Consider the following 16,583-nt stretch of genomic DNA (forward strand, 5'->3'; position numbering starts at 1 on the left):
TAGTTACAAACCCAAAATCCCTGAAAGATGGCAAAAGTGTAATTCTGGAAAACCAGAAAAACAAAATAACTTCTCAGACAGTATCAGCTGACAGAAGGTTCCTGGAAGCTTGTTAATGCACAAATGTATGAAGAACAAAAATGAAGTGAAACGGCAGATGCTTCAGCTTTTTTTTTTTTTTTGCCCTGAAGAGAGAAAACATCCATTATTGGAGAGAAAAGTGACAGCTCAAACCCATAAGTGTTCCAAACGAATGCCAATACACACACACACATAAGGGATAATGCCAGACAAGGTGTCCATTATCAGAAATTAATAAACAATTTGGACGCCAGAACCATATAAAACATATTGAAGTATTAATACCAAAGTAAGACCTCTAATTCATAATTTTATGCGTCTCACATGTTGTTCACTATTCCAATAAACAGGACGAACCTTAGATATGACTTGGCAACGGGAGATATGTCCAGTTAGTTCATATCATAGAGTCCTTAGGCTCAGCTATGACCCAGAAAGTTGACATTATACTATATGAGATTCACATTAAATAACATTGTGTACAGTTAACAAACAGTAATGTAATTTGAAACAACAATGTCTATTGCATAAGTCTTCATAAGGGATAAAGGTTTGCTTTGTGTGTGGGTATGGGTGTGTGCATGTGTGTCTGATGTTCTATTGAGGTACACTTTAACTAATGAAATTCCTGTCATTGAAGTGATCATTTTTGGAGGATTATGAGCTTCCAGCAGTGTGTTTGATCACTGTTGACAGCCATCGTTCCCCTCAGGACATTCTGCATGTGTGCGTATTTGAACGAGAGAGAGAAAAGAAGACAAGTTGATTCTCTTGTCTTTTCCGTTCTGTTTGTGCAATGCTGGTGATCTGACGTGTGGGTGTGTGTGTGTGCTGAAAAACTCATACCTATAAGTCACATATAAGACATATAAATGTGTCTCATGTGAATTTGTTTGTGCTGTGTTAATTCACTGTCAGGCTTTTTAAAGGTTTTAAATGTTGTAGTCATGCTGACGGGTCTGTCCTGTTTCCTGTCTAATCTTAGGCTCTCAGCCAATTGTGTCCTGTAAATGTATTTCATTCTACATTTTCACATCTCTAGCTTCTTTTACATTAAAGCTAGGCTTTGGAAAGAAGAGATAACACATTCTTCCTCTTGCACATAAAAAGCTGACATCATGAGCTGTAAAACTAGCCTGGAATCACCAAAGGGCAAATGAATAAAGCATAACGTCAGGGGACATAAAGAACGAGATCCACATCCGAAGTTTGGATTGATGGATGGATGGGTCAAACAAACACTGGGCTTCCCGGTGTACAACTGTTTGTGTCCTGTGTGAAACAAAAGTCTAGGGCGACTCATTTTAAGTTAACAAACGTGTTTAACGTAATCAGCTAAACTAACCAAGCAGTTTTGTTGCCTAATCGAAATAATCAGCATTGTCACCACGGCGACTAAGTAACTCATAATCCAACACTCATAAAAGGTGGCGTCTTTAATTTGTTAAATGACACGCAAAATGTCAAAAGTGTTTTGGTATTTATATCATATTAATAAAATTCTTATTCAATAGGATTCAATGGGTTTTGCACTCCACCAATGGAATGACCATTAGCCTATGCTGCTACTGTTAGCTGTAGTAATGGATGTTACAGTCACTTCATTAACTTCTTTGCAAAACATATTTATTACTCACCTCTATTGCCATGCAGACAGTATTGATTGTACTTGTCTATGAGATATCCGTCTCTGATGTCACTTGGCGTGTCTCCTATAAGCACATGGTGTCTTTGGGTCCCTGTTACAGAGCCTGGGGTCTCCTGGTTTACAGAGCTCCCAACAGAGGAGCCTCAGTGCTTTTACGAGAAGACGCCTGACCTCAGTTAACTTAACAGAAATACAGCAGAATGTTTTTGTCGAGCAAACAAGCACAAATAGACACAAGTTAGTGTGGACTGGCTTGCGTTGGTTGATCAAATAGAATCATAGATGGAGACAAGACTAACTTTAAATATGGCAACACTTGGACAATATTTGCCTGGTTTTCAGTATGATGGTTCTTTTCCACCATTTTTACAACCTAGATTTGTTACAGCAGGAGAATGGAGGGAGAAAGAGACAGGCTGAAAGAGTACAAAGTGAAAGAGAGAGAGAGAGGGAGACCACGATGGGGTGAATAAGGCGTTTGTTTGTCCCTCTGCTGTCCTCCCTGGCCTTGACTGGTGCTTGGTGCCTGGCGTTCAGGGTAATTTCCTTTCATAAGGACCACTGCCATCCTCGCATTAGCATTTTCACTGCTGTGGGGGCAACACTCGGGTGCGCGAGTGTGTGTGTGCTTCTGTTGCTTGCTCGTTACGGGTCTTATTATGCAGGGACTTGGGAAGACTGAGAGAGGGGAGCAGGGCCGAGACATCGACCTGACATCGCTGAGATCCACCATGCCAGCCAGCGGCCCTCTGCAGGTTAGTGCACCTAAAAAGACAGAGGGTACAGAGGAAGAGCCACAGAGGCAGGTAGAGGCAGAAATAGTAAGAAAGTAAAATGTGAATGGTAAACCTGGAATATAGATGCGTCTTTCTGTCTGTTAAGCAATGTTCCCCCTCTTTCTCAAGCCCTCTTCCCTTCACTCTTTCATCTCCCTGTCTCTCAGTCCTGCTCTATCTACAACTCTGAATTGCTGCTCCTGTCTTAGCTTTGCCGCAGAGCTGTGGTATGTCCTGTCTACGTGAGAGCTGAGGATCAGAGGGGGTTGCTGTGTGGCTCTCCGGGTTCGGCCCAGTGTCTGTACTCTATTCTGAGAGCAAGTTACGATCGCAACATCCATCAAATATCAATTAGGGCCAGGGTGCAAAGGCTAATAAAGTCCTCTAATGTAGAAAAGGTCAACAGAGCAGGTACTCACTAATGCACAAGAAAAAGAGGTGAATGCAGGGTTTAAGAGCTGATATGTTATTTCTGGAAGGCTGCTTTTTGGAACAGCCTTTTGTGACTGTTTTGATGAATTTTTGTAGAATGGGGTTTGCAACTTCACAGGCGAGTGATCACTTCAGTGATCGTTTTCTCAACAGAACAAGATAAGTTAACCCGTTATCATGAGGAAAAAAGATTACATAATTAACTTGCAAACTTGAGAAAACGGCATTGCAAGCAGAGCCGTTCTTGGCTTCCATAGCTTGGCATTGCTCATGGTAGTATAGCACTTCTTTCTTTCTACAAATAATCCTCTCACTCATCATTCACTGCAGTTATAGGTATGCCGACAGCCTCCCCAACACAACTGTGACACAGCCCCCTAACAACCCACCCACACGCATGCATACACACACACACACACACACACACTCCCTGGTGTCTGTATCATCTTCTGTATCGGTGTCAGGGCTAGCAGTATTCCTGCCAGTCAACCAGCAGGGCTATCAGTTACTGGTATATTTAGCTCCAGTCTCCAGTGAACAAAGTGCTATAACTCAAGACAAGCTTAGTGTGTGTGTGTGTGTGTGTGTGTGTGTGTGTGTGTGTGTGTGTGTGTGTAAGGGTGTTAAAAAAAAAATGTGAGAGTTGATGTGTGTGTGTGTGGGGTTGTATGAGTGAGACAGCAAAAGATGTGGGAGAAAAGCCGTATAGTAGCTGAGTGGGCATATGTGTATATGTTAAAGACCCATTTGCTTCAGAACCGTCCAGGTTAAATACACATAATCACAGTGTTTGTGTTTGTATTGTGGGTTAAATGAAACCTAAATAAAATTTTAAATTATGTTAATTAAGTATTGCTGCTCAGTATTCAGTTTAATTCAGAACTGGTCAAGCAGCACATATAATTTGCATTTCTTCTGTAACTAAAAGTGGGTTTCTTCCCTAAATCTACTTTTACATTTCATGTAAATGTTACTATATATACCATAATATGTGTCTGGATCTTTTTAGACCATTTCCAATATGCTTTTTGTAAGCTGTAAGGTATAATCTTGACTGTGTGGGGGGAAAAAAACTACTTCAGTTGTGAATTTCCCCCAAAAGAATAGCTGCTAAGTAAAAAATCTCATATCTATAATTTCACCTCCTGTCAGCAGGATGACAGTCGCAGCAGTTGTACCTTTAAATTTATGTAGCAGCAAAAATAAGGTTGTTTGCCTGCTTGCTAACCACCTCTAAATTTAGCACTCATGAATGCTGCTCCTGTCCATTCATTTAACTGAAAGCAGTTTGCACTGGAATCATCACACACACACACACACACACACACACACACACACACACACAAATACGCACACAACACTTTCAGTGCCTGGATTTGCCTATCATGTTTGGATGAGTCATGCTTGTATATCACAGAGACCTTGAACAATATTTCCATTTATGAAGCACAAAGTGCAGTACATCTGTAATAGGGATTATTTGTAGCGTCAGTTTAACCGCACACAGCTGTCACAGTAGCTGAAGCAGAAGCCTGGTGTATATTTTAGCAGCAATTAATAAGAGTTAAAGTGACTAACGTGGATTGTGACTGAGGATAAAGACCGCCTTGACTGGTGACAGAGCCAAAGGCCTTGCACCCTTAATCACGGGGTAAGCTGAGAATGTATAGCACCGTTTGGCCACCATAAGCCACTAACTGCGGCAGTAGTGATCATATCATGTGGCTCAAAATGTAAATGTTTACAGTCACGGATGCCAAGTTCTCGCCACAGCTATTTATTTCAACCTTGGTGGTTTAATCATACATTGACAGATGAGAAAAGAGAAATGTGTGAACCCCAGAAAAGCGGAAATGAGCATATGTACATGTGCATGTGTGTTTAAGAAATAGCTCTCTCAGCATGATACACATCCTGTATGTCAGTGCCTGCTTACTGTAGTGGTTTGTGATTAATGCTATCATCGCTACATTATGCGACTCATATGTCTTCGCCATGCTGTTTCAACGGACAGATGGATGGCTAGTGAATTTACGGTTTAAGATGCAGCAGGTGGAACAGTGTGATATATGTTAGATTAAGAGTCAGAGGCAGTGTGATAATAATTATGAAATGGATATCCTTCTGTGAAATACTAGTTGTATAATTAGATGTGGTTTAACTTCACTGGCAATTTATAGCCACAGTGTCATATTTGTACTGCGGACAGTCTTAAAGCTTGCTGGCATCACTTGATTTCTTTTGGCCATTGTTAGTTTGTAGATGGCAGAAAATAGAAAAATAGTTGCCCAGTTGTTTTGCTGTTTCCAAGATCAAGAAATAACTTTCTCAATCTCAACTTTTACAGTAGGCCAACATGGACGAGAAGAGGAATCTCTATCTGTTGAGGAAGTCATGTGATTATAAGCTCCAGAATGGAGTGGGCTATGTGCTCATAGTGACTTTCAATGGCGTTTTTTCTTTTCTTTTGTACTGCATCATTTCTAAAGATCGATGAAGAACACTTGTTATTTAGTTTGTGGCGTCTAGTGGTGTGAATCCTCGACAGAACACGGCAAGCCCTTTCTAAAAGCCAGTGTTTAGTTTGTTTGTTTGTTCTGGGCTACTGTAGAAACATAGCAGTTCAACACAGTGGACTCCCAGGAAGAGGGCCTGCTGTGTCTGCAGATATAAAAAGCTCAACTTACTGTCATATTCTGTAAATGGAGCCCGCTAAATAGTACACACTGGACCTTTAAATTTCACACCTACAAATCTTAGCAGTATCGTATGATGAGTCATTTAACAAACTAGTAAATACATTGATAAGGTGTGTGCCATGCTTTGTGAATGACATGTTTTGTCTAAAAGAGATTTTAATTATAAAATTAACTTGACCTAAACTACCTGGACTTACCCTTTAGGTACTATTTGCATATGAGCTGTATTATATATGGATTATATAATATATAAAGGACTGTAAATACAGTTTGATGCTCATAATGTGCCCGATTTTGAAGAGTTTCTCTTCGTCTCTGAGTTCATGACATCTTCTCATCATCCGCTCAGCATAGCTTCTGATCAAGTGCGAAGAAAGCGTGTAATTAGCCGAAATTAGATTTATGAGGTTTTCACACAGAGTCTGTGTGAAGCCATGCCATGATGAATCTATTTCTATGGTGTGAAAGCTTTACACCTCCAAGTCACTCTCTATGTATAGAGCGCAGCAACAGGGCGTGGAGGGATGACACAGAACTAACAGGAATCACACAGCCTCTCCAAGCATGGCAGCCATGTTGCAAAGTCAAAGAGGGTGGTGTCTTAGTGGTTAAATGTTGCTTTTAACACCATTTTATCTGTAATATTAGTTTGTGTACAGCAGCTTTGAGTGTTCTTCTAATAATCAATAAAATGAAATAACCTGACAATAGAGACCGCCAATATTGTACGTCTGTACTGTTCTCCAGTGCCATTGTACAGTCATAAGACTAGTGTTGTCTTTAATTATATTTAATGGACACACATCTCAACATATATTTAGTTCAACTGTAACCAGCAAAATAATCATGCTTGGTTGCCAACCGATGGTGACACAAATACAACAGACCACACATGATCATGGGTGTGATCAGAAGTTCATCTAACTTAACCCTTTCAGCCTATTGGTAGTGCACTGGTATTTTTCTTAATTACAGGGTTTAGTGTGGGTTACCTTTAAAGGAGCAGTGTGTAGGATTTAGTGGCATCTAGCAGTTGCAGGTGCTAATTGCAACCCCCTCACCTCACCCTGTCCTTCCTGGCATAGAGAAACTACAATGGCTGCTGAATGCATGAAAAACACGTTCTGGGCTACTGTAGAAACATGGTGGCAACATGGTGGAGTGATCATGATCATCTGTAGATATAAAAGGCTCATTCTGAGGTATGAATGAATAGAAACATAGTTAGGCATATACCATTCTGCCATATTCTTTGTTATTCCAGCTCTCTGAATATGTCACCCCGTGCAACAAGGTGGCTTATCAGTTTTTGGACAATAATGGAGGTCTGTGGCACAGAGGTATAAGCTATATCAAGGTGTGGGTGTACGGACTACTTCTTAGCATGGTTTTATTTTTTTTACTGAATTTGCTGAAAATAAGAGGAATGTAAAATATCACCAGATTTAATAAATTAAAAGGATTGGAACTTTTCTCTGTTATTTCTGCATATAGTCTTAAAATCTGTCTTGGATGCTGGAGTAAAAACTGTGAGAATGGGGATGTTGTTTAGTCACTGGAAAAAGAAATAGTATGATCGTTTACCCAGAACAACTCCCTCCCACACCCACCCTTTATGCAGTACAAGTTTATATATGCCTAAAAGTGTGTTCAAATTCTTAAGAAGGCAAGTTTCTGTCAGTTTCTGTTTCGCTGGAAAGGGATGGTCATTTTGAAATCACAGCAACTCTGCAAGCATGACAGTTATATCTTAGAGAAGTCATTTCTTCCATGGGAACAAGCCTGAACTGGCCATCGAGTGACATTTGCAGATTCCAAAAGGGCTGGTCTTACATGTCACTCATACCAACAACAATAGTGATAATCATACTAATAGATAGATCAAAATAATAGGTTCACAACTGTATTTAAGTGTGTTTTTGGGAGTTGCTCTTCCTGTAATTTTCTAATTGTTTACCGGAAGAGTTTGTTTTTTTTACAGTTCTGGTACTGTGTGTCCCTCCATGACTACCGTCTCTCTCATCACCTTCCCACTTATCTCACCTCCCAGAATACATTGCTGCCTCTTTTTGACATTACGTGCACGTGTGTGTGTGTGTGTGTGTGTGTGTGTGTGTGTGTGTGTGTGTGTGTGTGTGAGTCAGTGCGTGTAACCCCTTCCTGGCCCCTACACGGCAAATGCCACATTCTGAGTGTAGGTGTGAAGTACGAGAATGTGTGTGTGTGTGTGTGTGTGTGTGTGTGTGTGTGTGTGTGATTCCGGGAACTTTCATCCGAGACCCATCTGAGCCTCATCTTTAAATGACGTGTTGTTGTTGTGTAATAAGTGTGTAATGTAATATTTGCTTTGCAAGTCTAACCTATGTTACGTGTGTTTCATGTCTGTGTGCGCTTTGACAGAAACAGAACACAGAATGAGTACGTCGATCATGTTCTCTGATCTCTAATGTCCAGATAAACAGATTGTGCCAAGCTGTGATCAGTTAGCATCCGAATATGTCTCAGGTCTGACTTGTGATCAGATTTACTTTCAGCAGGTGGACTTTCCTCATGTCGTCATGGAAATGAATCTGTTGACAACAAGCTCAGTATTTTTGTTGCTTGTTCTAAAGACTGAAAACTGAAGACTTTGTTAAAGGGATGAAAAAAAAAAACTTTAGTTTAGTTTTCAAGGCTGGGAAACTGTTGGTGCTCACAAACATTTTTTGTCATGCTTGGGTTGCGGTTTATAAAAAAAAGAGACAAGAGACAACATGTACGACAGTTGAGCAAGAAAAATAAAGCAGTTGCAATGTTGTCATCAAAATGCACATTGACATCTCAATTCTGAGGATGTAGACACACACACAACCCTATTAAAATAATAAATTTGACACATTGCACAGCCCTGCAGCTAGAGGATACTGTTGTTCATCTTAAATATATACAAGAATCTTGCTAGATTTGTCTTAGGTAGGTACAATCAATCAATCAACTGTGTTTTGGAGCTTGGTGAGAGAATCAGAATGTGCAGAGAGAGAGAGAGTTTAAATGTGTTCAGTTCAGACTAGCTCGCCCAAAGACCTACACACCTGGAAGGGCCCAAGCTTGCTAAAGGGCATCTCAGTGGTGGGACTGACGTGCTGCCCTTTAATTTCCCAGCCAAGAATTATCCTGCTGGTCCAGGAATCTAACCCCTTGACCTTTCTCCTCAGAAGAGGTGTGAACAGCACCTGTGTGGGGCAGCATCCACACACATGCAGATAAATATTAAATATTTAATAAATCAATCTTGATTTTCTAAAAGTGTCATCACTTAAAAACCCTTTCAACAGCTGTCGGCTAACAATGAAAAGCTATATCACTGCCACCATCTGATTATAGGTGTGGTTGAATGGATAGATCAACACACCTCAGTATCATATTTGGATTAAGGGCCTATTTGTGAAATTATTGTTTTTATTCCCACGGTCGTCTGATAACAGAAACAGAATTGCGTGTCACTGTCAACACCTGTATTGTGTAACTGGCTATACAGATGAAGTGGCTTCTTGATATTACTGCCAAGCAGAAGTATTTCAGCTGTGTTTATTAGAAAATAACAATCATCCCACCTGTGTTTTTAAAACATTTCAATTCAAGTGTATTTGTTTTTACTATCCACTTTGGAAAAGAAGGTGGTGAAGTGCCAAAACAGACACAGATAATATTTTCCAGTGTGTTTCTGTGGACATGTTCAGGACTTTGATTTAAAAGTGTGTGTGTGTGTTGCTCGTACAGTACTTTATATCTTTTCATCCTCACTCCCCTTCTTTGCTTTTTGTTCTCACTCCAGTTCTGTCTCTCCTTTTTCCCTCATACATTTCTCTTCATCATCTTCTCTCTTTTTTTCTGTTCCTCTTTTCATTTTTCTCCTTCCTCTTCATCCCCTGTGAAGAGGAAGGAAGGGGGGGTTGAGGGTGGGTGTGTGTGTGTGTGTGTTTTCTTTTCATTTTGCGGGGGGAAATGACAGCTGACTCGGTTTGAATCTGAAACAGCTTTATGAGAAAAGAGCTCAATCCGATGCTATTTGGGTGCGCGTGTGCGCAGAAATGTGATTTTCTGAGTGTTGAGAGAGTGGTGAGTGTGTGCGAAAAGATCCAAGATGAGTGATACCAGACGAAACTTTCCCACCATATATAAACAATTAGATTTTTCACACGCACACATACACACCAGTCTGTCCGTCTCCTGCATTCTCTCACACACAAACCCACAATTATTATGTCGCAGAGTGAAACACAGCAGATATAAAGCACAAATATTACTAGGATTTAAAATCTTGACTCCAACATCTACTCAAAAGTTGTTTTTTTTTAACCAGTGGAAGACTTTCTGGACTCTGTCTGATGATATTTCATGAAGATATTATTTGTCAAACTGACTAAAAGACCATCCTTAAAACCTTGAGCTGATTGTCACACATGAAATAAATCACTAGCTGCAACTTTAGAGCCAAAGAGTGTTGTGTCACACTTTGTTCCGCATCCACTTGTTCCAGTCATATCTGCCAAGAAAGAACAGGAAACCCCCTCTCTAGCACTGAGGCTCCCCGGTTGGGACACTATAACTCAAACATGAACACAAACACACAGAAATACACGTAAATCACAAATGCATACCCGAAGTATAAATCTAAGTACATATTTCCGCAGACTTTCCATGTAGCTTTGTACACACACCCTGCTCATAAAAACACATGTAACCTTTTAATAGTTTTTTTATATCATGAACATGTATTTATATTTAGAGTCTGTCTTATCAACTTGCAGCTTTACATTTTACTGCAGTGGTTTGAGATGCCATACACTCCATTTCAAGCTGTTATAGAGGTCTAATGTACTCTGTGCACTACGCTTGGATCACAGCCAGATACATATAGAAACACATGTGGCCACAGGCATAAACATAAAAATAGATATAAACGTGTACAATGTCATAAACATATACAATGCTATAGAGGCTGTGCGGGGTGGGAGTCAAGATTGATATCAGTCTTCTCGTTGAATTTTTGGAAGTGCATGAGCTCATTTCCATCAACTACTCCTTTAAGAGGCAAATGCGAGGGAAGAAAAGAGTGTGGATTGATAGAAAGAACAGAAAGAAAGGGTGGAGAGAGAGAGAGAGAGAGGGAGAGGTAACTTGGCATGCAGAAATCAAGGGGAAAAAAAGGTAATTTTGGCTACAATCCGAGACACACAAACAGAATCGGACCTCTCGTGTTTGTTGATAAAATGTGTTGCTATGCAGCGGGCTGTTTGCCAGTATGTGTATGTGTGTGTTTATGTCCAAATTGAGGGGTGATCTAAGGGTAAATACAGACCTCACTCTATGTTTTCCTTCCCTCCAGCACGAGTGCTAGGTCATCGGATAAGATAAAGTATGTGTGGGAAAGATCCCTGACGTTTATGTCTCTGCTTAATCTTGCATGTAAGTTTACGAGTGTATGTATAAACTGTCCAGCTGACATATGTACTGTATATGTTTGTGAACATGTAAATATGTGGCTTGTATGACTGCCAGCTGTGTGTGCAGTAGTCCCGGTGAGATACACGTCTGTTTGGCGTCAATAAACCAATAAAAACAATGTAAAAATACAACTTTAAAGCTGCTCTAATTAATACTGACTATGTGTAATGTAAAAAGGGTCAAATCCACAAAGAATTATCACTTTTTATTCTAATGCATGCTCTAAAAACCCTCTGTACGCTAAAAAACTAACTGGTGAACATAGTGGAACATTTAAGCGCTAAAGAGACAACGGTTGGTGGAGACCAAAAACAGAGCTAAAAGGGTTTTGAATGTTGCAGTATGTTAAAACATTACACAAATCTGTATTCCTTCAAGCTTTGCATAATATACTGCACTCTATACTGCTATATTACGATTACTACTATGTACACATTATAAAACCATTGCATTTTTGTTGATGCAGGAGAATGATGTAACGGCATGAGGTCATCTGTGGTTTTAAATGTGTTTTAAAGTGTGAAGAGTGTGGGAGGTGGGTGAGGTTCTGTCTTACCTCATCCAGTCTCTGACACTGATGTCCCCTGGTGCCTGCGGTGCTCATGGGACTATTGTTGATTTCAACACAGTGAGATCACGCTAAATACGAAAACAAAGGCACTCTGTTATTAATTGTCCTCTGTGTAAAACCACAAAGGCATTGACTGAGTCTTAAGGCAATACACACTCTACTTTCAATTAATGTGAAAGCCATTGCACATTTCAACACAAATTTCGCAGGTCATTAAATGGAAAAATGTGTTGTTCTATTATGCTGTTTAATTGTTGACCAAAATGCCATACATTTTAAAAGGCGGAGTGAAAACTACTTTCACTAATCTCACGTTTTATTCTGAAACTTCCCCCGTGACTGAACTCATAAAATGTTTCACAGCATTTTTTTCTCAGTATCCTGTCTATGTAAGCCTGCTCTGTTCAAACATCATGGCACACATCATGTTAAGGAGCCTCTGAGGTCCTAAGTGACCAAGGGTTTGCCATTTTCACTGATCCATTGTATTTATGCATGTGGAGAGAAAGTGTGTGTGTGTGTGTGTTGCGCGTTCAGGAGTATGTGTCCACACTTTGACCTCTTCAGTGAAAATAAACAGTAATAACTTCACCAAGACATCATTCACCTCTTCTCAGGAGGAAAATAGCTTGAAGAGTAGAAAATGTATATATCTCTAAGTAGATACATATGTATTTTTTTCTACATATTTTATCTTTAAATTAAATTTTGTACATATTTATGGTCCCCAGAGGACGGATCCAACTGACTTTCGTGAACCTGTGACTCTCCCTCTAGTTCCACTAGCAGGTTGACATTTTTATTATCTACTGAAATATCCCAGATGGATTGCTGTAAAATCTGACACAGACATTCATGGTCCCCAGAGGATAATGTGTAACAACTTTGACCCTCTGACTTCTCACTTAGCACCATCATCAGGTCCAAATTTATTTTCTGTCCATATAAACCTCATTGTGACCATGTTAGCATGCTTACATTAGAATTAAGTCCAAAGAACTGTGAGCTGTGTCTCGGTACATTAGTATTACAAGTGAAATTTAGTGATGATTGAACGCTTTGACTTGAGGTTTCAGAGGCATTTCATCTGCAAATGTAGAATTTTGATGTAGATTTTGGGTCCAAAGTGTTCTATCGGATGGATAAATGGACATACTGCATCATAAACATTTACTTACATCTTACATCTTTTGTTAGCTATACGATGCTTATTACTCTGTTAACCTCCTCCTTAAAGGTCCACTGTGTAGTATTTTGTGGCATCTATAGCGAAGAGTTACAGATTGCAACCAACTGAATACTCCACACCTCACTCTCTTCCAAGCATGTGGGATAAGCTATGATGGCTGCAAAACCTGTAAAAAAAAATGGGATAGATCCTATTTAGAGCCAGTAGAAAGTAGTAGTTAAAAACGACGGGGGTGATTATGCACGAATGAAAACATACTAATGATTATTATATTCCATTTCAATAGATCCCCCTTAATCTGATTAATGTGTTGGGATGTGTCTACTGAAAACCGAAATCAGACGTGGCACTTAATGTTCAGAGGTTTGTCTCAGTGGAAAACTTCCATCATGACGATTAAACACTTTAATTTCCAACGGTGGTAGTACATCACGGTCTTGCGGTTATCTGAAATTACACGGGTGGCTGTTGAAGTTGCTTTGATCACAGAGGTCTTAGATCCATGTTGATTATTACCACATTGCCACAGCGACACAAACTCATGTGGTAACCAGGGAGCTACAGACAGTGTTTGTCTTCCTCTCTTTCTTCAGGCATACGTGTGCTGATAACAGCTGCATAAAATCTGTAGACGAAGTTCTTTACTGTGATTATACACTCTGTGAACATCAGCTATACATCGTACCCCTGGCGTCAATTGACCGTATAGTTTTTACAGTGAAGAATATCAGTGCATAGGACGGTGTGTTTTATGTGTGTAAAATACGGAAGCCTTGAGAGGAGAAAAAAATATGGTGATCCATTTTCTGAACCTGATTTAATTAGTTTTCTCTCCTCTAAGAACAGAACAAAAAAAAGATTTTTCCATGATAGTAAGTTCCTTTATTTAATTAACTATCCCATGTTCTAAATAGGACTAAAAGCATTCATGTTTTTTTTTCTTCAGTTTTTAGTTTTAACACAAGGTGCATAAATTGTCTGTTAGAAAGTAATGTAATATTACTGTCATGTCCTTCGTTTGGCTAGAAATGTATTATGTAAATGTCTGTGCTAAAACTGGAAACAAACTTGAAAACTTTTAGTCCTATTTGAACATGAGGTAGTGATACACTTCAGCCTCTTGTGGCCAAAATGAGTATTACAAATCATCAGTGAAAAAAAACTGAAAGTAAACTTTTTTTTCTCTATGAGATGAAACATTTCTATAATAAACTCTTAGAAAGTTTTTTTCTTTTTAACCTTTTTTCACCTGTTCTTGATTCATAAACCCATGAGAGAAAACTATGTAGATGGGACTTCACCAGAATTTTTTAATTTTCACTTACCTCTCAGGGCCTCCGTAGGCTATGTCATAAAGTCATTGGAATGAACGCTGTGTGAGCGTGTTAGCGTCTTCAGTATGTTTACTGAGCAATGTGTACAATTGCATCATCAGGACACGTTTACAGGTCACTGTTTTGTAATTAGGGAGCACATTTATGTGTGCAAATGTTTGTTCATGCATAATACATCATTGTGTACATTACATACTGCAAAGAGTCTCCCAGTCCTCTTTCAGGTCACACACAGGTCACACTTCACCTCCTCCAGGTGTGTGTACCTTTGTAACATCTTACTTACTTACTCGAGTCAGATATGACAAGAAAGAGGCCGGCTTTTGCTGCATGGTCGATCATATCCAACTGGTTGAGCAGGCATTCATCTGCAGGTTCCTGTTGTGTACAGAGGTGTGCGCTATACTTTTAAAACATTTAGCTTCAGTAGATTTCCACCTGTCACATCTTGAGCAAATAAAATGTTGGCAGGGATGAATGTCGAAACAGCCAAGTTAGCTTCCTGCCACTGGAGTTTTAACGATGGTCTCTGGAGTTTGGCTCAGTTACTTTTAATATTTATTACACCGTGCCATTTACATGCAAATTAAATTAGTGGAACGGCAGGTATGATGCGGGATAAATGACTGATGCGGACAGAGGGATGAGATGGGTGTAGTATGGCCTTTTAAATGGTGCAGTGGTGCTGGGTGCATCTTTCGTGTTGTCCCTTCATGACTGATGAAAGGCCATCGTTTTTGCATAATGCCCCTTATGCCAGTAAATCCCTAAATTTCTTCCAGACTCACAGTTGATGTTTTAAAATCCCTTAATTCTTCATTAGAATTCATCTGTTAATAATACACAGAGTTTCCATATATTCCGTGTTGTGTGAATTTAGTGGGTGGTTTTTCATGCTATTGTTGTTTTTATATATTTTCAGTCCCGAGCAGTGTCTATATCTGTCTCTCTGTCTCTTTAAACATCTTTTGGGATGCAGCCTAGGCACAAAACAGCAGCATTCGTGGAACTCGGGAAGCGGGAATGCCCACATACACACAAACACAAAGGAAGGAAGTGTGTGTTGTGGATGGTGATGAAGGCCGAGTCATGAAAGCCAGGAAGCCGCTGGGAGGAATGTCCTGCGATGTCACACATGGCCCAGGCCTGAAAGCTTGTACGCCCGAGGGAGGTTTAAACTCCAAACAGCCAGAGAGAGAAAGTGACACGCCAAAGAAAATACGTTAAAGTGTCTATCTTTTATCTCAGGAGTTTTACATTCTTTTCATTACACCTGTTCACACCACACCTCAGCACCTAAGGCACAACTCCAAAACATAACCACATGCACAGTACAATAGAGCTATTTACAGTATATGATATGTACACACACGCACACACACATCCTGCATTAGTGTGCCCCTCCCACATGCTTCTTGTCTTGTTTGCTTTGGATACAATGTGACTGTAAATCAAGATCATATTGTGGCAAACTGACTTTTTGGGTCAATGAATCATGATTCAACCAAACAACAGACACACACTGTGTAATCACTGTGGTTGTTATTCTACTTAAAGGCTTACGTGACTTACGGGATTAGGCTATTTAATAGGTTTGCCACTTTTTCTGCTTCATTGATTTTTGTTCTCATACGTACAGTTTGCCAAATGCACACAAAACACACGGGCAGACACACGGTGGATTTTAGATGAAAATTTGTGCTTTATTTGGAGTGCTATGTCGCTGTAGGTGTTAATTCTACAGCAGCTCTTTCTCCTTCATGCATGTGAGTCATTTCACCTTCGAGCTGTTAGTTGATTTTTTTTAGGAAATAGTTGGAAGGAGAAGAGAATGAAAACATAATAACTTCCAAATAAATATCAGAATGTGCAACTTGGCTGATTCTGCAACCGAATGTTACATTTCTTTCAGGGTTGAAGACTGCATGACAAAATGAAAACAAACTGTTGTTACATATTACGTTATGACAGCTAAACTGCATTGCTTGTAAAGCTGGGAACTGAACAGCACTGTTGGCTCAGCTTTACATGAACGAGCAGCTGAGTATCTGCTGGGTCAGACGGTTAATTTAATAGAGATTAAGCTCAGAGGCACCACTCAAACTCTAGCTTATTACTCACAGAGGGTAATTTCCATTGTCTACATTGCTACATCGTGAAAGAGAGTAGATTGTACACCAGGGGTGGACTCAGACTGTTTGAGGCACAGGGGTGAAAAAAATAAGAATGGCACCAGTGTGCAGAAAGTCATGTTGCATTTATTGTGAAACAGCTTAGCCAGGGTTAGCGTGAGCATCCTTATAGGGCACTATACCACATTTTCTCCAATCGATGGGAACCATAGAGTGTATATTATCGTCTTTTGT

General features: G+C 39.8%; 1 protein-coding gene across 7 annotated transcripts in view; it reads left to right on the forward strand.

Annotated features, from left to right (window-relative positions):
- Positions 1-2,205: 2,205 nt before the first annotated feature.
- The window catches only part of LOC104934962 (ninjurin-2), a 34,337-nt gene continuing 19,959 nt past the window's right edge, over positions 2,206-16,583 (forward strand). For 3 of the 7 annotated variants that reach the window (XM_019264850.2, XM_019264851.2, XM_019264852.2), the window contains exon 1: positions 2,209-2,484. In XM_019264850.2, coding sequence (XP_019120395.1) covers positions 2,389-2,484 — 96 coding nt within the window. In that variant the 5' untranslated portion in view covers positions 2,209-2,388. Of the gene's footprint in view, positions 2,485-16,583 lie in introns of all 7 variants that reach the window. The other 4 variants (XM_019264846.2, XM_027272256.1, XM_019264847.2 and 1 more) reach the window with 4 other exon arrangements.

The sequence above is a fragment of the Larimichthys crocea genome, chromosome XX (assembly GCF_000972845.2).
Source record: "Larimichthys crocea isolate SSNF chromosome XX, L_crocea_2.0, whole genome shotgun sequence".
NCBI lineage: Eukaryota > Metazoa > Chordata > Actinopteri > Sciaenidae > Larimichthys > Larimichthys crocea.